This window comes from Acartia tonsa, chromosome 10 (genome assembly GCF_053477335.1).
Source record: "Acartia tonsa isolate MP-2025a chromosome 10, ASM5347733v1, whole genome shotgun sequence".
Lineage (NCBI taxonomy): Eukaryota > Metazoa > Arthropoda > Copepoda > Calanoida > Acartiidae > Acartia > Acartia tonsa.
Window position 1 is genome coordinate 5,687,091 of NC_137269.1, and position 23,132 is coordinate 5,710,222.

The following is a 23,132-nucleotide window of genomic DNA, read 5'->3' on the forward strand; positions in this document are numbered from 1 at the left end:
TTTAAGCAGTTTAGTGAACATTACTATTTGATTTTTGGTTTTGATTGATTTATAACCTACTATTATTAATTTTTTTAAAATAGAATATTTTGTATATTTTTTTCTTGGAGTAGGAGTAGCTTTTACATCTTGCCGTCTTTGTACATGTCAGAATTCAGAAAGCTCTGAAAAAATAACTACAATTAAAAGTTTTTTTATCGCATCGTATTATGGACAGCTTTCCGCGGTTATTAAAATAACAACAGTCCGGGCTAAAAAAACTGGTATTAATCTTGTGATTTATAATTTAATATTCGTGGAAAATTGTCTGTAATACGATGTTATGCATGATTTTTCAGTATGGCCTAGAACCGACTCTAATCCAGCGGATATTTATTGGTTTTAAAGACATACTGGAAAAGAAATTAAAAGACCTGAAACCAACCTATATACATGTGTAATATGAAGTTGGAATTCTTAAAAACCCTACCTAATTTTTCAAGGGACTTAAAAACTCAAGCTTATTATTCTAAAGCTAAGATATGGGTAACTACAAAGATGTGTATACATTAGGATCTTTTCCATTTGTGGGGCTAAAAATATGTATTATAGAATTAATACAGTATGGCAGGTGTCCCATGGTATAATTTACCTGGAGCCCGTCTGGTATATGGTTTCCATCCAACTATAATTTACCTGGAGCACTTCTGGTATCTGGTTTCCATCCAACTATAATTTACCTGGAGCACTTCTGGTATCTGTTTTCAATCCAACTATAATTTACCTGGAGCCCATCTGGTATCTGGTTTCCATCCAACTATAATTCACCTGGAGCCCGTCTGGTATCTGGTTTCCATCCAACTATAATTTACCTGGAGCCCATCTGGTATCCGGTTTCCATCCAACTATAATTTACCTGAAGCACTTCTGGTATCTGTTTTCAATCCAACTATAATTTACCTGGAGCCCATCTGGTATCTGGTTTCCATCCAACTATAATTCACCTGGAGCCCGTCTGGTATCTGGTTTCCATCCAACTATAATTTACCTGGAGCCCGTCTGGTATCTGGTTTCCATCCAACTATAATTTACCTGGAGCCCATCTGGTATCCGGTTTCCATCCAACTATAATTTACCTGGAGCACTTCTGGTATCTGTTTTCAATCCAACTATAATTTACCTGGAGCCCATCTGGTATCTGGTTTCCATCCAACTATAATTCACCTGGAGCCCGTCTGGTATCTGGTTTCCATCCAACTATAATTTACCTGGAGCCCATCTGGTATCCGGTTTCCATCCAACTATAATTTACCTGGAGTCCGTCTGGTATCTGGTTTCAATCCAACTATAATTTACCTGGGGCCCATCTGGTATCTGGTTTCCATCCAACTGTAATTTATCTGGAGCCCATCCGGTATCTGGTTTCCATCCAACTATAATTTACCTGAAGTCCGTCTGGTATCTGGTTTCAAACCAACTATAATTTACCTGGAGCCCATCTGGTATCTGGTTTCCATCCAACTATAATTTACCTGGAGTCCGTCTGGTATCTGGTTTCCATCCAACTATAATTTACCTGGAGTCCTTCTGGTATCTAGTTTCTATCCAACTATAATTTACCTGGAGCCCGTCTGGTATCTGGTTTCCATCCAACTGTTGGCACCAACTCACATACCTAAACCAAACAAAACAAACATGAAAAATATGCAAAAAATGCAACTAATTAAAAATAAGGGTTCAGCAGCCGCTTCAATGATTAGTGGTAAATACCTTTCGTTCATAAAAAACTGCTGGTTTTTCGCTAAAAGCATCTAAACGAGCAAACCCTCACTTTGTATTTTAAAATAAACGGATAATTAGAGGGGGGGGGGGGTTATGTAGTTTTTGTTTGTTTATTACTAGCGGCTACGCCCCTAGAGGCCTTTAGTGGCACTTTAAATGTTTTTTTTTTAAATAATACGTTAACTATCTATGTTGCGTACAAATCTCTATTCGTAATTTTTTTGTTAATTTTTTTGTGAATTCTCTTTGGAGGGTGGTGGTACCCTCCCCCAAAATAGTTATAAACCTTCCCGGGACCTATGAGAAACTACCCTGTTAAGGAGAACCCGATCGGTTCAGCGGTTAGCGAGATCCTTCGGTACAAACATACAAACACACAGACAAACATCCTGTTACTTTAGGATTTTAGGCAAGAACACCGCATTTATTGGCCACGCAGCGATTGGGAGGAAAGGCCAAAAAAGACTTTAATCGCAGTAAAGCGGCTTAGAATCCCTCATTTGAATTTAAAAGTTGGTGAAACTTTGTTTGAAACTATTTAGAATTACACAAAATTAAAGTTTGATGAATTTAGAATATCTAATGTGGACACATAGTTCAGTAAGACATTTAAATTGAGTTGATTATCAGGGATCTAAAGGGATAAGACAATGGCCAATAAATTGATGCACAACTCCAATGGTAATATACAAAATTACCCCTTATATTGATTACCATTAGTAGTGGAAACGTATGAACATATCAATCAAAATTTGATTAAAGTCAACAAACATGATTATTGTAAAACTTTGGGGACTAGTGTAATAAAACAGCCCAATATCCTCTCCCTCCCTCGGTATATTATAAAGATCTATAAATTGGCACTAACAATGAGGGTGGAGTAATAAAGAAGAGACTCCCCCCCATAATACAGAAATTCATAGGTGCTTAAGTACCTTAGCCATAATGGTTATAAAAAAATCAGTTTACATGACTTAAAATGTAAAAATACATAGAATAGGGTAGTGCGGGGTAATTCCGGTCAATTTTTTGCTTCAACTTAAAAAAAAACATACTTCCCAAAAACTTTTTCCGGTTTTTAAGAGTGCAAATGAACGATATGGCAATAACGAAGAAGCCTGTCTTGGTCCCATTAAGATCTCGCAACTAGAAGTCAGTCAAAAATCGGTTTAAAGGGCGGCGGTTGGCCTATACCGGAATAACCCCATCGGTGGGGCTATTTCGGTCAGTTGACTTTGGGGGGGGGGGGGGGGGTGGAACACCCCCTTAAAATATTTTTTTTTAACAATTTAAACTATGAGTAGAAAGCTGAGGTCATTAGCTTTCTAACAGTACTAGTCGCATGCAGATCAGACAATTTTTTGACCACATTTTCCCCATTATAAAAAAGTTTTCATGCAAACTTTAAAAAAAAAAATTATACTTTTTATTATATGATTAGGTTTTTTTAAGCTTTATACATAAATTAGAGGCAATTTCTGATTCGCAGGTCTTGGAATTTCTTGAAAAAAGTGATTTTTTCCCAAAAAAATTTTAGTTTTAAAAATCCTGCCAGTTTTGACAGCAGTTTTTGATACATTTTTTCTTGTCTCAAATTGGCTAGGATTGACCTACAAGGGTGGTTAAGGTGTCTAAAGATGCAAAATTACATGCCTGACAATTAACTCGAAATGATATGGGGTCTAACTCTAATATTTCAACACATTTTATGCAACAGGAATTTTGAAAATGCAAAATCTTGAATATGTACTCTAAATCTTGGAGATGGAACCCATATTCTGGGGAGTTTTTGTTAGGACATGCAAAGAGCTTTCTATAGACACCTTAAACACCTTTCTAGCTTAATCCTAGCCGATTTGACATAAAAAAACCAAACGGCGCAAAAATCTCGAACACCCTCTTATACGAAAAAGATGCAAGGGTTTCATATGGAATTTTAAATCTTCTAGCAGTCTTTCTAAAAGACATACCCCTTCTTACATGAGCCAATGCAGCTGATACATCTTCAGGAAAATATTTAAGGCGTTCCTTTGGGTGATATACTCTTCCCGTTACTATAAAAATGTGTCTGAAAATTTTTTAATGTCTTTACAAATTGAAAAGCTTAGGCAACAAAACATGACATAATACAAGCAGTAAAATGACTAGTAATGTACATCACACAACAGGCAAGGCAATGATTAAAGCTTAGGTCATGCATTTAGGTTGTTTATGCTTCCAGATCACCTAAATAAAACATTAGGGTATTATACAGTTATAAATACAGTAATAAAAAAAAAGTAAAGAAAGTGACCGGAATAGACCATTTTTTTAGACGAAAAAAAATTATGAAAAAATCAAGTTAGAACAACGCCTCCAATTGCAAACGATAAATGAATGCCATATCTTTCATTTTACAAAAACCCAGGGGTCGATAGGACTTACCATTTTTTCACAATTTTAAATTGAACATGGCCTATTTTGAAATTTTTTTTTGCAAATTTTTTGCAACTTTTTGAGGGCAAAAAAATCATAGAAGGAGTGATCTGACAAAAATTTGCTGAAGTAGGTAAGAAATGAAAGTATAGGCAATAAACTACAACTTTGCTTTTCTGAAGATCTCTCGCAAACGTTTAGAACACCGTTAAAAAACGGTTTTAAAAAAGTTGGTCGTTTGACCGGAATTGACCCGATGACCGCATTAACCCCGCACTACCCTATAAAGCAAATAATTTTAGAATCATATCATTTCTCAGAAAGATTGATACCAATACTTGTAATTTGATTATAATGCTCGAGCATAATTAGATGAATATTCATATTTGAGTTCTTCATAAGCTTAATTAGAATTAGTTTTAAACATAGTTTAGTAATTCTACAACAGAAGTTTAATAGAAATATTTATAACAATTATAGTTTAATTATGCTTGTTTCAACTGGCAGTGGGGAGAAATTAGAGTTGGGCCGCATACCGGATATCCGGCTGATTTCTAATGCCGGATATCCAGTTTAGGCCAAATATCTAACCAACGTTCGATACCCGACAAATTACCGGATATCCGGCATTATAATCAGCCGGATATCTAGATAGTTTCAATATCAGGTATCCGGCCGGATATTGAAAATGAGCGGATGTCCGGCCCAACCCTAGTAGAAATATCAGTGACGAAACTCTTTTTCTGGCCACGTTTCTCATCCCTGCGTAAAAGTAACAGGAAGATTTTCTGACGGTCAGTTTGTCTGTACCAAGATCTCACAAACATGTCCACCTTCCAGAAAGGAATAATCGTCACTTGATAAAATTGCCCCCCCCCCCTTTTATCCTTAAATCAAGGAGTTTTTTTGGTGGCTCAACTGTCCCCCTCCCCCTATTTCATAAGTCGCTAGTTCTTAATATATAAAAGCGAAGCTTTTCTATAATTAGGGTAGGTCCGTCCGTCCGTCCGTCCGTCCGTCACAGAGAGTTAGCTCTTTTTGTTAATTTAAACAGGTTAGAATTGTCCTATCGATTCCAAACTATGCATGATGATTCCTATAGTAGTTAGGTACAATTTAGAAAGCGTAGCAACTCTAAAAACAATACCAGAATGTCCGTACGTCCATTTTAAACATGTCGATTTTTAACTTTTTTGACAACAAGGTACAATGTTATAAGCAAAGCATCTCTATAAACAAGACCCAAAAATGTAAGTATGTCCTTAAACAGTATCATCTATTTATGCAGTTTTGCAACAAATTTTCTTAAAATATTGTTTGTACTGATACATTAGGTAATATTCTGCTAATTCAGTTCTGACAATCTGCAAGTGTTAATGTTCGTTTGTCCTTCCATTTCAGAGCTTCGCTTTTATGGATGTTGTCATCCTTGTTTAATTAACGATAGACCTTTTACTCTTTTCTCATGGAAAATTAAAACTTTTAATGGGAAGGGTAATTGGTCTTTAAACACTGAATTAAAGTTGTTAGAAAAAGTTTAAATATTTGAGTGTAATGTTGTGTGCAGAATCAGATATCGAAGACAGGATAGGTAATTACAGAAAAAAGTTCGCAATTTAAAAATGAAGTTAACTGGATAATTCAAACAAAAAAATCATAACACGTAAGAACTTTTTGGTAATAATTCGAGTCGATACACTTACAAAAATTACAACTCATATTTACAGGACTCCATTTTTATGAAAATTTTGAAAACTGTTTAAAATGTCCTAGCATGCAATTTTTTCCAGGGGTGGGTGGAGATACCCTTCCTCTATATACAGGGTGCACCACATAAATCCGGACTTATTCTTATTTTTAAACAAATAAACATATAATCGTCAATTTTAAAGATTTTATTGAATTTTAAAAACTGGGAAGCAACCTAGGTATATGACTATTAGATTATTTAATAAAATCGCTGCCAGCCTCAATCACCGCCTCTACCCGCCCCCTGAACCGCCCGCCGACCCTGGTCACCATGTCCCTGTTCAAGCAGGCGAAGTTCTCCATGATAGGAGCAATGCGAGAGGTCTCCTTGGTATGGGCACGTCTATTTCATGCTTTAATGGCGCTCCAGGCCCAAAAGTCCATGGAATTAAGATCGGGCCTGCTGGGAGGCCACATCTCCTTAAGGACGTGATTAACCGCAGGATCCAAATTAAGCCATCTTTAAAGCTACCCTTTGACACGGCGTCTCTTATTTGGGCCACAGGTAAGCTAGAACAACGTTTTATACCTTTTTAAAAATGGCATGAAGTTTAAGATAGGGTTATCAGCGCAATATATAGTCTAAAACGAGTTTCAAGGTTCCATATGAGCCCCTAAAGTCAAGAACCGAGAAATTTTTAAAAATTTTTGACGTTTTGGACATCTTAAAATCTACCACGATCCACTTTGTCGGAGTACTTCAGCCAAGTAAGCTGGGACAGAGAGCTCTAGTCTTTTCTAGTATTTTCACTAGGTATCTGATAGTATCTTCAGCAAGTTTCATTAGTCCATTTCACCTACAGATGGGGTGAGGTCAGATTTAGTAGGCCCAAGTCATAAATCCACAGTAAACTATCTTCGCAATTCTAATCTGCCTTGTTGAACATATGCGCGGCCAGCTTGGCGTACACGTCCTCCATCGTCCAAAGGTTTTCATATGCAAAAGGGTCATTACCTTAATACCTAAGCTTTTTATAGTGGGGTCAAACGTCCTGATTGGTCAAGTAGTTTGGCGCTATGGCCGTTTTAAAAAAGTCCGGATTTATGTGGCGCACCCTGTAATTTTAAACTTTCCATAGACCTATCAGAAGCTTCACTTCAAACGAAAACCATATCGGTCCAGCGTTTGCAAAAATATTAACTTCACAAATACATACACTCAACTTACTATAATATACAAGAGTACATAGAATATATTTAGACTTACTTTTGTAATTCCTCCTTCAGATAAAGATTAGCCCTCTCTCTCTCAGCTATCATATCGTCCAGATACTGATACCTTAAATAATACAAATACTTATAGAAATGCTACGCTCCTTAGAAAAGTAAATATACTTGAATGAAGATCGTACATTGCAATGGATTGAACTGCTCATTTCTTCAATCAATTGCCATCATTACAAATAGTTTTCAAACTTGCATCTATTCAGTTTCAATCAAGCAGGTTTTCCGAGTTGCTGCCACTTATACGACTAGCAAAAGACAAGTACCTGTATTTTTGTCAATTTGGTTTTATACTTTTTTTTGGCAATAGTTTTACCCACTGTCAAAACTACACCTTTAACGCAGTCATAAACACAGTACTATTGTAATTTTTACACCCCTGAAATTCCATGAGGCTGTCAAAATCACAGTTCTCGCTCAGAGAATATGCTGTAAACTTACAATCCCAGCAATCATATTGAAATTACGAGAAATAAGCAAAACGACAACCATTTCTGTTTAAAAACTAGATATTTTATGTATATAGGTAACAACTTACTAGACAGGTAAAAAAGTAACTTTTATATTTTTACCTCAATTTTTTCCTGGCTCTACACTCTCTAGCACTCTGTCGACTTTTCTCTAGTTTTGCTATCATGGACTGATCATCTAAATAATAACCTTTATGAATTATGCTGTTACCAACAATGAAATCACGAAACCTATTAGTGTTTTCAGCTGTCGTTGGAGGGAGGGGCACATTGTAGAATTGAAAACCTCTCCATTTGCCCCCCATATAGTAATTTAGATCTATTTCTCTTGTTGGTTATACCTTATTCCTTTTTTAAATTATGCTTATAAGGGACAATGACAGACGTAGTGACAAAACCAAGGTTATAATAGATGCAGACTGGCCAGCCAATTTTGAAAATAAAAAACGTACAAAACGTACACAAAAAAAATACGTTACGTACATAAAAAAAGTAAAAAAACGTACAAAAAAACGTACATTCCTAATAAAAATAAGTTAAATAATTTCCTAGTTACCTATTATCAATACATTTAAGTCTACTAGCAGCTACCTGTAAAGGAGAACCATAGCGAACTGACAGACACAAGATATCCTATTACTCTATTCAAAAGAACTAGCGTCTACGCTCCTAAAGGCCTCTAGGGGCACTTGAGGAGGGGAGAGTTGAATTCAATAAAAAAAACATGGATGACAACATACATAAGTAGCGAAGCTCAAAAGTTATTTATAGACATCTGGAAAAAAATTAACTTAAAATCGCAATTAAAATTCATTTTTGGGGGGAGGAGGTAGTTTTTTATTCTAAAGTCAATTTCTCTTGGGAGGGTGGATGGTGATACTCTTCCCCAAAATAGTTATAAAACTTCCAAAAACCTATGAGAAGCTATCCTGTTAAGGAGAACCATATCGGTTCCGTGGTTAGCAAGATTCTTTGGTTCAAACAAACAGACATTCTGTTATTATGTACAAAGTATATTCTATTATAAGGACCAGCGAGTACGCCCTTAGAGGCCTCTAGAGGAACTTGATTAAGGGGGGGGGGGGAGTTGAATTCAAAAACCCATTTTTTTATTTAAAAATAAAAAGTAAAAAACAAGGATGACAACATCCTTAAGTAGCGAAGCTCAAAAGTTATGGATGGATATCTGGGAACTATATAAACTATAGAGTAGTGTCGTAAAAAATAAGCATTTAACTTATTTAAATAAATCACAAAACCTTTTAAAAATATATAATAACGTGAAAATCTAGGAATAAATTCAGCCCCCCAACCAATAAGCAAATCTCAATGAAATTTAGTGGAAGTATTAAGAATGAAAACTAATACAATCCCTGAAAATTACAACCGTCTATCAGGAATATGAGTTGTGAAAATCACAAAAACCTATACATCTAGGAATCGATCTAGCACTGCAACAAATAGACAAACCTTAAAGAAACTTTTTGAAAATATGTAGAATGTGAATTTATTTATTCCCTGAAAATTTCAGCTGTCTATCTTGAATAGAAGTCGAGAAAACCATGAAAAAAAGAAAATCTAGGAATAGATCTAGCACCCAACCAAAAGGCAAATCTCAATGAAAATATGTAGAATGTGAACTTATTCAATCAAAAAACAGGAGCCGAGAAAATCACGTTTCTCCGATAGCATAACGGACTGACAAAGTGATTATAGAGTAGCTTCGCTAATAATTTTTTTAGTGAGGGAAGGGGGAGTAGACCACCCCCATTTCTGATTTCAATTTTAAAAAGAAAGAAAAAATAGGGGAAGGGTTGTGATTTTTTTCTAAGAGTAGTTTCTCTTGGGAGGGTGATTGTACCCTCTCCCAGGACCTATGAGAAGCTACCCTGTAAAAGAGAACCATATCGGTTTAGCGGTTAGCGAGAACCTTTGGTACAAATAAACTGACAGAAAGACATAAATTCTTTTATTACGTACTAAGTATATTCTATTAAATAAAGTAGTAAGTTTTTTGTCTGATGCTTAAGATTTTCATAACTACTTCACACAGTTACCGAGATAGTTTTAGGCTATTTTTCTACCATTTTGAATACAGGTTCTTGAAGGGATATGGAAGGACAGAGAAAATAGCCTACAACCTCACAAAGATCATGTCAGTTCAGCAGTTAGCGAGATTCTTTGTTACAGAAAAAAAAGGATTTATAGGATAAACATATCCTTATACTAAAGTAACAGGATGTTAGTCTGTCTGTGTGTCTGTCTGTACCGAAGGATCTCGCTAACCGCTGAACCGATCGGGTTCTCCTTAACAGGGTAGATTCTCATATGTCCCGGGAAGGTTTATAACTATTTTGGGGGAGGGTACCACCACCCTCCCTGGAGAAATTTAATTTTTTTTAAATTTCTCAATTTTAGAAAGAGAGTTCAACGAAAAACAAACATCAAACGTAAATTTTTTTAAATTTTTTCTTTTAAAATCTAAAATAAGAAATTGAATTATTAAATTCGACTCTCTCCTCCTCAAATGCCCCTAGAGGCCTCTAGGGGCGTAGCCGCTAGTAATAGGATATAGGGTTATTTTGTCTATTGCTAAAGATCTCAGAAAATACTAGTCTTTAATACAAAGTAAATCAATGCCTGTCTGTCTAAAGCTTAAGATCTTGCTAACCGCTGAACAGATTGGGTTCTAAATTCTAATCTTCAGGGAATATATCTACTAGTCCTGTGGTAGTTTTAGGCTATTTTCTTAGAGTGTGGGAAACCCACCCCCACCCAAAAAAAAAATCAACCACCCCTCAATTTATTTTTGTAAACTAATGCAAATCAGCGGGGTGGGGGAACCCCCACCACACCCTGGGGTGAAGCCTAAATGAAAAAAATTATCACAATCTTTTTTTTATATTTTTTTTTGACAAATTTCCAACAAACGATTCTATAAAAGAGGGATACGAAGCCTCTAATCCTAGTAGAAAGTAAAAAGCTTTAAGTGTCCCTCCCCCAAAGAAAATAGCAAAAACCATCACAGGACTATTAGGTATATTCCATGAAGAGTAGAACACAATAGGTTCAGTGGTTACTGAGATATTAAGCTTCTGATATACAGACGGACAAAGCAGACGGACAGACATCATTCAACTTTGCATTATAGATAATATACTATTTTTGTAATACTTTTTGTACAAATACAAATAAATATACAAATACTTTTATACTTATATTTGATTCTTATTCTTTAAAAACTGAAGATACCAAAAAATAAGACTTCTTAATCCTACACTGTGCACCATATGATATCTCGGAAAATTTACCCAAGTATATAAAGAATTTGAAAAAAATTATCGTAAAATCTAATAAAGGGGTAGTAGCATGAAATGCATTTAAACTTGAATTTAGTCAACTGCATATCTCTTTCTGTTCAATAGTTTAAACTATATCTATAGGACATATATTTCAAATCCATAAATTTAAACTGTAAGTTCTAATAACATATATGCATAATTTACATACATATTTTTGTTCTATGAAAATTGAAGATATTGTTGAATTTATTTAAATAATACACCTATTGTTTTGGCAAAAATTTTCGTACAAAACATACAAATTACTTTTCTGCTAATATTTGATTCTTATTATTTTTAAAAAAAAAACGTAAAACGTACAAAAATACAAATTTCAAAATACGTTACGTACACATATCAAAATAACGTCCAGAACGTACACAGATTCGATGCGTAACGTACAAAACGTACAAAACGTACACTCTGGCCAGTCTGTAGATGTACTACTAACAAGGTTAAGCTATACACTGTTGCATGGCCAGATGAAAAAAGTTTATTTAAGTGTTAGGCAAAAATGACTTTGCAATTGTATCAGTAAATAGGTATGATAAAACCCTTTGCTTATTTTAAAATCCAACTAAATTTAATTTTTGAGAAAATTAGATTTGAAAATTTTAAGTTCAATTTTTAACCCCTAGGAGTTACCGAACAAGGGGGGGGGGAAGTTCTGACACTTTTGCGTAAACAGTGATTATAGGCTTTGTCTTTGGAGATAATGGATAGGTTATTTGGCAAAAAAGTTTCCTTTTGGGATGTAGTTTTCCTATTTTTAAAAAAAATTTGGATTCGGCCTCCAGGTTCCGGTACTCCAGGCCTCCAGGTGGATTCTGGACAGGTAAAAATTGAAAATTCAAGATAGAACAAAACTTATTTAACAAAAGTTTGTACTTTATGGATGATATGAACTAATTTGAAGAAATTTTTGAAATCGGGCTCCAGGTTCTGGTACTGCAGGCCTCCAGGTGGATCCTGGACAGGTAAAAATTAAAAATTTTTAATTTTAAAGTTAGAACAAAACTTATTTAACAAAAATGGCTTCTTTATAGATGGTATTAACTAATCTGAAGAAAATTTTGAAATCAGGCTCCAGGTTCAGATGCTGCAGGCCTCCAGGTGGATCCTGGACAGGTAAAAATTGAAAATTTTTACTTTAAAAGTTAGAACAAAACTTATTTAACAAAAGTGGCTTCTTTATGGATGGTATGAACTAATTTGAAGAAAATTTTGAAATCAGGCTCCAGGTTCAGGTGCTGCAGGCCTCTAGGTGGATCCTGGACAGGTAAAAATTGAAAATTTTTACTTTAAAAGTTAGAACAAAACTTATTTAACAAAAGTTGCTACTTTATGGATGGTATGATCTAATTTGAAGAAATTTTTGAAATCGGGCTCAGGTTCTGGTACTGCAGGCCTCCAGGTGGATCCTGGACAGGTAAAAATTGAAAATTTTTAATTTAAAAGTTAGAACAAAACTTATTTAACAAAAGTGGCTTCTTTATGGATGGTATGAACTAATTTGAAGAAAATTTTGAAATCGGGCTCCATGTTCAGGTACTGCAGGTCTCCAGGTGGATCCTGGACGGGTAAAAATTGATAATTTTTACTTTAAAAGTTAGAACAAAACTTATTTTTACAAAAGTGGCTTTTTTATAGATGGTATTAACTAATCTGAAGAAAATTTTGATATCGGGCTCCAGGTTCAGGTGCTGCAGGCCTCCAGGTGGATCATGGACAGGTAAAAGTAAAAAATTTTTACTTTAAAGTTAAAACAAAACTTATTTTTACAAAAGTGGCTTCTTTATAGATGGTTTTAAATAATCTGAAGAAAATTTTGAAATCGAGCTTCAGGTTCAGGTACTGCAGGCCTCCAGGTGGATCCTGGACAGATAAACAGTAATTTTTTACTTTAAAAGTTAGAAAAAAACTTATTTAAAAAAAGTGGCTTCTTTATAGATGGTATGAACTATTTAGAAGAAAATTTTGAAATCGGGCTTCAGGTTCAGGTACTGCAGGCCTCCAGGTAGATCCCGGACAGGTAAAAATTGAAATTCTTTACTTTAAAAGTTAGAACAAAACTTATTTAACAAAAGTAGCTTCTTTATGGATGGTAGGAAGTAATTTGAAGAAAATTTTGAAATCGGGCTCCAGGTTCAGGTACTGCAGGCCTCCAGGTAGATCCTGGACAGGTAAAAACTAAAATTTTTTTCTATTATAGTTAGAACAAAACTTATTGAACAAAAGTTGATACTTTATGGATGGTACTAAATACTTTAAAGAAAAATTTGAAATTGGGCTCCAGGTTCAGGTACTGCAGGCCTCCAGGTAGATCCTGGACATGTAAAAATTGAATTTTTTCACTTTAAAAGTTAGATCAAAACTTATTTTACAAAAGTTGATACTTTATGGATGGTATTAACTAATTTGAAGAAAATTTTGAAATTTCAAAATTTTCTTCAAATTAAAGAAGCCACTTTTGTCAAATAAGTTTTGTTTTAACTTTTTAAGTAAAAATTTTTAATTTTTACCTGTCCAGGATCCACCTGGAGGCCTGCAGTACCTAAACCTGGCGCCTGATTTCAAAATTTTCTTCAAATTACTTCCTACCATCTTTAAAGAAGCCACTTTTGTCAAATAAGTTTTGTTTTAACTTTTAAAGTAAAAATTTTCAATTTTTACCTGTCCAGGATCCACCTGGAGGTCTGCAGTACCTGAACCTGGCGCCTGATTTCAAAATTTTCTTCAAATTACTTCCTACCATCTATAAAGAAGCCACTTTTGTTAAATAAGTTTTGTTCTAACTTTTAAAGTAAAAATTGAAATTTTTACCTGAACCTGGAGCCCGATTTCAAAATTTTTTTCAAATTAGTTAATACCATCTATAAAGAAGCCACTTTTGTTAAATAAGTTTTGTTTTAACTTTTAAAGTAAAAATTTCAGTTTTTACCTGTCCAGGATCCACCTGAAGGCCTGCAGTAGCTAAACCTGGAGCCCGATTTCAAAAATTTTCCTTCAAATTAGTTAATACTATCTATAAAGAAGCCACTTTTGTCAAATAAGTTTTGTTCTAACTTTTAAAGTAAAAAAATTCAGTTTTTACCTGTCCAGGATCCACCTGGAGGCCTACAGTACCTGAACCTGGAGCCCGATTTCAAAATTTTCTTCAAATTAGTTCAAACCATCTATAAAGAAGCCACTTTTGTTAAGTAAGTTTTGTTCTAACTTTTAAATTAAAAATTTTCAATTTTTACCTGTCCAGGATCCACCTGGAGGCCTGCAGTACCAGAACCTGAGCCCGATTTCAAAAATTTCTTCAAATTAGATCATACCATCCATAAAGTAGCAACTTTTGTTAAATAAGTTTTGTTATAACTTTTAAATTAAAAAGGAGGATGTGCTTAAGGACCATTTGGGCAGGGGGGGGGGGTTTACTCGAGAACCCTTAGAGCTAGAGGGAGCTAATTTTGGGTTTAAGCTTCTATGGGGCCAAAGTTACTTTTAAAATTATCGTCGAACCCCCACCCCCCCCCCAAAATTTTTTTTTTTGGGGGGGGGGGTAAAAAATTTTTTTATTGCATTTCTCGCCGAATTAGGCAATTTGGAATCATTTGAGACCATGTTATTTTTTTCAAAAATTTTTCGCCTTCAAATTCTCGTTTATGAAGGTATATCTTAAATACAGTATGCTACTCTCTTAGTTTTAAAGATAATTGGATGAAATCTTTTTGATTGTGTCACTAATTACCCCAAGTTTTGGTATCTTTAAAAAAAAAAACGGCGGCGGGACCGCCGCTCCCGCCGTTTTCCGCCGCCACCAAAAAAGAATTTTTTTATTGCATTTCTCGCCGAATTAGGCAATTTGGAATCATTTGAGACAATGTTATTTTTTCAAAAATTTTTCCCCTAACAAGCAACCCTGCGGGGGGGACTTGGTTATTTTTTTCAAATTCTCGTTTATAAAGGTATATCTTAAATACAGTATGCTACTCCCTTAGTTTTAGAGATAATTGGATGAAATCTTTTGGGCTGGGTCACTAATTACCCCAACTATTGGTATCTTTAAAAAAAACGGCGGCGGGACCGCCGCTCCCGCCGCCTTTTCCGCCGCCACCAAAAAAGAATTTTTTTATTGCATTTCTCGCCGAATTAGGCAATTTGAAATCATTTGAGACAATGTTATTTTTTCAAAAATTTTTCCCCTAACAAGCAACCCTGCGGGGGGGACTTGGTTATTTTTTTCAAATTCTCGTTTATAAAGGTATATCTTAAATACAGTATGCTACTCCCTTAGTTTTAGAGATAATTGGATGAAATCTTTTTGATTGTGTCACTTATTACCCCAAGTTTTGGTATCTTTAAAAAAAAACGGCGGCGTGACCGCCGCGTCCGCCGTCCGCCGCCGTTTTCCGTTTTGAAAAAAATAACATGGTCTCAAATGATTCCAAATTGCCCAATTCGGCAAGAAATGCAATAAAAAAAAATTTTTGGTGGCGGACGGCGGGAGCGGCGGTCCCGCCGCCGTTTTTTTTTTTTTTAAAGATACCAAAACTTGAAGTAATTAGTGACACAATCAAAAAGATTTCATCCAAGGGGGGGGGGGAAGTTTGTACAGTTATAGGAAATGAAATTCAGTATATAAGTTTGGGAGGGCCGTGTGGGCTTATTTTTATAGTTATCAACCTAATTCTTTTTGTAGGCTCTCTTATATGACTGGATGTATACATAAAACTTTGAAAATTGAATTTCGGCACTTTCCTTCTTGGGGCTTGTGGAGCACAAAAACCCCCCAAACGCTAAAAATATGAGTTCTGAGCTTATCTTTAAAGATATCAACCTGATTTTTTAAAATAATACTTTGTTAACATAACTGAATCAACAAACCATTACAGATTTCATTTTAGGACTTTCCTTCTAGGGGCTTGTGGAGCAAAAGACCCCCAAAAACTAAAAATATGCGTTCTGAGCTTATTTTTAAAGATATCAACCTGATTTTTTAAAAATAATACTTTTTTAACATAACTGAATCAACGAACCATTACAGTTTTCATTTTGGGACTTTCCTTCCAGGGGCTTGTGGAGCAAAACACCCCAAAAACACTAAAAATATGCGTTCTGAGCTTATTTTTAAAGATACCAACCTGATTTTTTTTTTAAATAATACTTTTTTAACATAACTGAATCAACAAACCATTACAGATTTCATATTGGGACTTTCCTTCTAGTGGCGTGTGGAGCAAAAGACCCCCAAAAACACTAAGAATATGGGTTCTGATCTTATTTTTAAAGATATCAACCTGATTTTTTTTATGGAAACTTTTTTAACATAGCCGATCTAAGGAACCATTACAGATTTAATTTTAGGACTTTCCCTCTAAGGGCTTGTGAAGCAAAAGACCCCCAAAAACACTAAAAATATGAGTTCTGAGCTTATTTTAAAGATATCAGCCTGATTTTTTTAGGGAAACTTTTAACATAACCAAACTAGGGAACCATTGCATATTTCATTTTGGGACTTTCCTTCTAGGGGCTTTTGGAGCAAAAGAACCACAAAACACTAAAAATATTAGTTCTGATCTTATTTTTAAAGACATCAACCTGATTTTTTAAAATAATACTTCTTTAACATAACCAAACTAAGAAACCATTACAGATTTAATTTTTGGACTTTCCTTCTAGGGTCTACTGGAGCAAAAGACCCCCAAAACGCTAAAAATATTGGGACTTTCCTTGTAGGGGCTTGTGGAGCAAAAGAACCACAAAACACTAAAAATATTAGTTCTGACCTTATGTTTAAAGATATTAACCTGATTTTTTTAAGAACACTTTTTTAACATAACCGAACTTGGTAACTTTTACAGATTACATTTAGGGACTATCCTTCTAGAAGCTAGTGAGTAAAAAGACCCCCAAAAAGTTTTAAGTAAAAAAAGTATTATTTTTAAAAAATCAGGTTGATATATTTAAAAATAAGCTCAGAACTCATACTTTCAGTGTTTTTGGGGGTCTTTTGCTCCACAAATCACAAGAATAGTCCCAAAATAAAATCTGTAATAGTTCATTGATTCGGTTATGTTATAAAAGTATTATTTTTAAAAAATCAGGTTGATATCTTTAAAAATAAGCTCAGAACTCATATTTTTAGTGTTTTTAGGGGTCTTTTGCTCCACTAGACTCTAAAAGGAAAGTACAAAATGAAATCTGTAATGGTTCCTTAATTCAGGTATGTTAAGAAAGTTTTTTTTTAAAATCAGGTTGACATCTTTAAAATAAGCTCAGAACTCATATTTTTAGTGGTTTAAGGGTTGTTTGCTCCACAAGCCCCTAGAAGGAAAGTCCCAAAATGAAATCTGTAATGGTTTGTTGATTCAGTTATGTTAAAAAAGTATTATTAAAAAAAATCAGGTTGATATCTTTAAAAATAAGCTTATAACTCTTATTTTTAGTGTTTTGGGGGTCTTTTGCTCCACAAGCCCCTAGAAGGAAAGTCCCAAATGAAATCTGTAATGGTTCGTTGATTCGGTTATGTTAAAAAAGTATTATTTTAAAAAATCAGGTTGATATCTTTTAAAATAAGCTTAGAACTCATATTTTTAGTGTTTTGAGGGGATCTTTTGATCCACAAGCCCCTAGAAGGGAAGTCCCAATATGAAATCTGTCATGGTTTGTTGATTCGGTTATGTTAAAAAAGTATTATTTAAAAAAAATCAGGTTGATATCTTTAAAAATAAGCTCAGAACTCATATTTTTAGTGTTTGGGGGGTTTTTGTGCTCCACAAGCCCCAAGAAGGAAAGTCCCAAAATGAAAACTGTAATAGTTCGTTGATTCAGTTATGTTAACAAAGTATTATTTTGAAAAAGCAGGTTGATATCTTTAAAAATAAGCTCAGAACTCATATTTTTATCGTTTGGGGGGTTTTTGTGCTCCACAAGCCCCAAGAAGGAAAGTGCCGAAATTCAATTTTCAAAGTTTTATTTATGTTAAAAAAGTATTATTTTAAAAAATCAGGTTGATATCTTTTAAAATAAGCTTAGAACTCATATTTTTAGTGTTTTGGGGGGATCTTTTGCTCCACAAGCCCCTAGAAGGAAAGTCCCAATATGAAATCTGTAATGGTTCGTTGATTTGGTTATGTTAAAAAAGTATTATTTAAAAAAAATCAGGTTGATATCATTAAAAATAAGCTCAGAACTCATATTTTTAGTGTTTGGGGGGTTTTTGTGCTCCACAAGCCCCAAGAAGGAAAGTTCCAAAATGAAAACTGTAATAGTTCGTTGATTCAGTTATTTTAAAAAAGTATTATTTAAAAAAAATCAGGTTGATATCTTTAAAAATAAGCTCAGAACTCATATTTTTAGCGCTTGGGGGGTTTTTGTGCTCCACAAGCCCTAAGAAGGAAAGTCCCAAAATGAAATCTGTAATGGCTCGTTGATTCAGTTATGTTAAAAAAGTATTATTTAAAAAAAAATCAGGTTGATATCTTTAAAAATAAGCTCAGAACTCATATTTTTAGCGTTTGGGGTTTTTTTGTGCTCCACAAGCCCCAAGAAGGAAAGTGCCGAAATTCAATTTTCAAAGTTTTATGTGTAGATCCAGTCATATAAGAGAGCCTACAAAAAGAATTAAGATGATAATTTTAAAAACAAGCCGACACGGCCCTCCCAAACTTTTATACTGAATTTCATTTCCTATAACTGTACAAACTCCCCCCCCCCCCCCTTGTTAATTTTTGCCTCACAATATAATATAAGTTTGGGAGGGCCGTGTGGGCTTGTTTTTATAGTTATCAACCTAATTCTTTTTGTAGGCTCTCTTATATGACTGGATCTACACATAAAACTTTGAAAATTTAATTTCGGCACTTTCCTTCTTGGGGCTTGTGGAGCACAAAAAAACCCCAAAACGCTTAAAATATGAGTTCTGAGCTTATTTTTAAAGATATCAACCTGATTTTTTAAATTAATACTTTTTTAACATAACTGAATCAACGAACCAATACAGGTTTCATTTTGGGACTTTCCTTTTTGGGGCTTGTGGAGCAAAAGACCCCCAAAAACTAAAAATATGCGTTCTGAGCTTATTTTTAAAGATATCAACCTGATTTTTTTAAAATAATACTTTTTTAACATAACTGAATCAACAAACCATTACAGATTTCATATTGGGACTTTCCTTCTAGGGGCTTGTGGAGCAAAAGACCCCCAAAAACACAAAAAATATGAGTTCTAATCTTATTTTTAAAGATATCAACCTGATTTTTTATAGAAACTTTTTTAACATAGCCGAACTAAGGAACCATTACAGATTTAATTTTAAGACTTTCCTTCTAAGGGCTTGTGAAGCAAAAGACCCCCAAAAACACTAAAAATATTAGATCTGAGCTTATTTTTAAAGATATCAACCTGATTTTTTATAGAAACTTTTTGGAACATAACCAAACTAGGGAACCATTACAGATTTCATTTTGGGACTTTCCTTCTAGGGGCTTTTGGAGCAAAAGAACCACAAAATACTAAAAATATTAGTTCTGAGCTTATTTTTAAAGACATCAACCTGATTTTTAAAAATAATACTTCTTTAGCATAGCCAAACTAAGAAACCATTACAGATTTCATTTTCGGACTTTCCTTCTAGGGTCTACTGGAGCAAAAGACCCCCAAAACACTAAAAATATTGGGACTTTCCTTCTAGGGGCTTGTGGAGCAAAAGAACCACAAAACACTAAAAATATTAGTTCTGACCTTATTTTTAAAGATATCAACTTAATTTTTTTAAGAACACTTTTTTAACATAACCGAACTTGGTAACTTTTACAGATTTCATTTAGGGACTATCCTTCTAGAAGCTAGTGGGGCATAAGACCCTCAAAAAGTATTATGTAAAAAAAGTATTATTTTAAAAAAATCAGGTTGATATATTTAAAAATAAGCTCAGAACTCACTTTTAGTGTTTTTGGGGGTCTTTTGCTCCACAAATCACAAGAATGAAAGTCCCAAAATGAAATCTGTAATGGTTCGTTGATTCAGTTATATTTGATTCAGTTATGTTAAAAAAGTATTATTTTTAAAAAATCAGGTTGATATCTTTAAAAATAAGCTCAGAACTCTTATTTTTAGTGTTTTGGGGGTCTTTTGCTCCACAAGCCCCTAGAAGGAAAGTCCCAAATGAAATCTGTAATGGTTCGTTGATTCGGTTATGTTAAAAAAGTATTATTTAAAAAAAATCAGGTTGATATCTTTTAAAATAAGCTTAGAACTCATATTTTTAGTGTTTTGGGAGGATCTTTTGCTCCACAAGCCCCTAGAAGGAAAGTCCCAATATGAAATCTGTAATGGTTCGTTGATTTGGTTATGTTAAAAAAGTATTATTTAAAAAAAATCAGGTTGATATCTTTAAAAATAAGCTCAGAACTCATATTTTTAGTGTTTGGGGGGTTTTTGTGCTCCACAAGCCCCAAGAAGGAAAGTCTTAAAATGAAAACTGTAATAGTTTGTTGATTCAGTTATTTTAAAAAAGTATTATTTAAAAAAATCAGGTTGATATCTTTAAAAATAAGCTCAGAACTCATATTTTTAGCGTTTGGGGGGTTTTTGTGCTCCACAAGCCCTAAGAAGGAAAGTCCCAAAATGAAATCTGTAATGGCTCGTTGATTCAGTTATGTTAAAAAAGTATTATTTAAAAAAAAATCAGGTTGATATCTTTAAAAATAAGCTCAGAACTCATATTTTTAGCGTTTGGGGTTTTTTTGTGCTCCACAAGCCCCAAGAAGGAAAGTGCCGAAATTCAATTTTCAAAGTTTTATGTGTAGATCCAGTCATATAAGAGAGCCTACAAAAAGAATTAAGTTGATAATTTTAAAAACAAGCCGACGCGGCCCTCCCAAACTTTTATACTGAATTTCATTTCCTATAACTGTACAAACTTCCCCCCCCCCCCCTTGTTAATTTTTGCCTCACAATATAATATAAGTTTGGGAGGGCCGTGTGGGCTTGTTTTTATAGTTATCAACCTAATTCTTTTTGTTGGCTCTCTTATATGACTGGATCTACACATAAAACTTTGAAAATTTAATTTCGGCACTTTCCTTCTTGGGGCTTGTGGAGCACAAAAAAACCCCAAAACGCTAAAAATATGAGTTCTGAGCTTATTTTTAAAGATATCAACTTGATTTTTTAAATTAATACTTTTTTAACATAACTGAATCAACGAACCAATACAGGTTTCATTTTGGGACTTTCCTTTTTGGGGCTTGTGGAGCAAAAGACCCCCAAAACCTAAAAATTTGCGTTCTGAGCTTATTTTTAAAGATATCAACCTGATTTTTTTTAAATAATACTTTTTTAACATAACTGAATCAAAAAACCATTACAGATTTCATATTGGGACTTTCCTTCTAGGGGCTTGTGGAGCAAAAGACCCCCAAAAACACAAAAAATATGAGTTCTAATCTTATTTTTAAAGATATCAACCTGATTTTTTATAGAAACTTTTTTACATAGCCGAACTAAGGAACCATTACAGATTTAATTTTAAGACTTTCCTTCTAGGGGCTTTTGGAGCAAAAGAACCACAAAATACTAAAAATATTAGTTCTGAGCTTATTTTTAAAGACATCAACCTGATTTTTAAAAATAATACTTCTTTAGCATAGCCAAACTAAGAAACCATTACAGATTTCATTTTCGGACTTTCCTTCTAGGGTCTACTGGAGCAAAAGACCCCCAAAACACTAAAAATATTGGGACTTTCCTTCTAGGGGCTTGTGGAGCAAAAGAACCACAAAAAACTAAAAATATTAGTTCTGACCTTATTTTTAAAGATATCAACCTAATTTTTTTAAGAACACTTTTTTAACATAACCGAACTTGGTAACTTTTACAGATTTCATTTAGGGACTATCCTTCTAGAAGCTAGTGGGGCATAAGACCCTCAAAAAGTATTATGTAAAAAAAGTATTCTTTAAAAAAAATCAGGTTGATATATTTAAAAATAAGCTCAGAACTCACTTTTAGTGTTTTTGGGGGTCTTTTGCTCCACAAATCACAAGAATGAAAGTCCCAAAATGATATCTGTAATGGTTCGTTGATTCAGTTATATTTGATTCAGTTTTGTTAAAAAAGTATTATTTTTAAAAAATCAGGTTGATATCTTTAAAAATAAGCTCAGAACTCTTATTTTTAGTGTTTTGGGGGTCTTTTGCTCCACAAGCCCCTAGAAGGAAAGTCCCAAATGAAATCTGTAATGGTTCGTTGATTCGGTTATGTTAAAAAAGTATTATTTAAAAATAATCAGGTTGATATCTTTTAAAATAAGCTTAGAACTCTTATTTTTAGTGTTTTGGGGGGATCTTTTGCTCCACAAGGCCCTAGAAGGAAAGTCCCAATATGAAATCTGTAATGGTTCGTTGATTCGGTTATGTTAAAAAAGTATTATTTAAAAAAATCAGGTTGATATCTTTAAAAATAAGCTCATAACTCATATTTTTAGTTTTTGGTGGGTTTTTATGCTCCACAAGCCCCAAGAAGGAAAGTCCCAAAATGAAATCTGTAATGGTTCGTTGATTCAGTTATGCTAAAAGAGTATTATTTTTTTTTAAAAATCAGGTTGATATCTTTAAAAATAAGTTCAGAACTCATATTTTTAGTGTTTGGGGGGTTTTTGTGCTCCACAAGCCCCAAGAAGGAAAGTGCCGAAATTCAATTTTCAAAGTTTTATGTGTACATCCAGTCATATAAGAGAGCCTACAAAAAGAATTAAGTTGATAATTTTAAAAACAAGCCGACACGGCCCTCCCAAACTTTTATACTGAATTTTATTTCCTATAACTGTACAAACTCCCCCCCCCCCCCTTATCTCTAAAACTAAGAGAGTAGCATACTGTATTTAAGATATACCTTCATAAACGAGAATTTGAAAAAAATGACTAAGTCCCCCCCGCAGGGTTGCTTGTTAGGGGAAAAATTTTTGAAAAAATAACATGGTCTCAAATGATTCCAAATTGCCTAATTCGGCGAGAAATGCAATAAAAAAATTCTTTTTTGGTGGCGGCGTAAAACGGCGGGAGCGGCGGTCCCGCCGCCGTTTTTTTTAAAGATACCAAAACTTGGGGTAATTAGTGAAACAATCAAAAAGATTTCATCCAATTATCTTTAAAACTAAGAGAGTAGCATACTGTATTTA

At 34.0% G+C, this 23,132-nt stretch overlaps 1 protein-coding gene across 1 annotated transcript in view; it reads right to left on the bottom strand.

Moving 5' to 3' along the window:
- Positions 1-79: 79 nt before the first annotated feature.
- LOC145329254 (cAMP-responsive element-binding protein-like 2) overlaps positions 80-23,132 on the bottom strand; it is a 33,687-nt gene continuing 10,634 nt past the window's right edge. Inside the window, exons 4-7 of the mRNA XM_080173312.1 lie at positions 7,722-7,797; positions 7,133-7,204; positions 1,600-1,654; positions 80-164 (exon numbers count right to left, since the gene is read on the bottom strand). Of these exons, the coding sequence (XP_080029438.1) occupies positions 123-164; positions 1,600-1,654; positions 7,133-7,204; positions 7,722-7,797 (245 nt within the window). The 3' untranslated portion in view covers positions 80-122. The remainder of the gene's footprint in view (positions 165-1,599; positions 1,655-7,132; positions 7,205-7,721; positions 7,798-23,132) is intronic.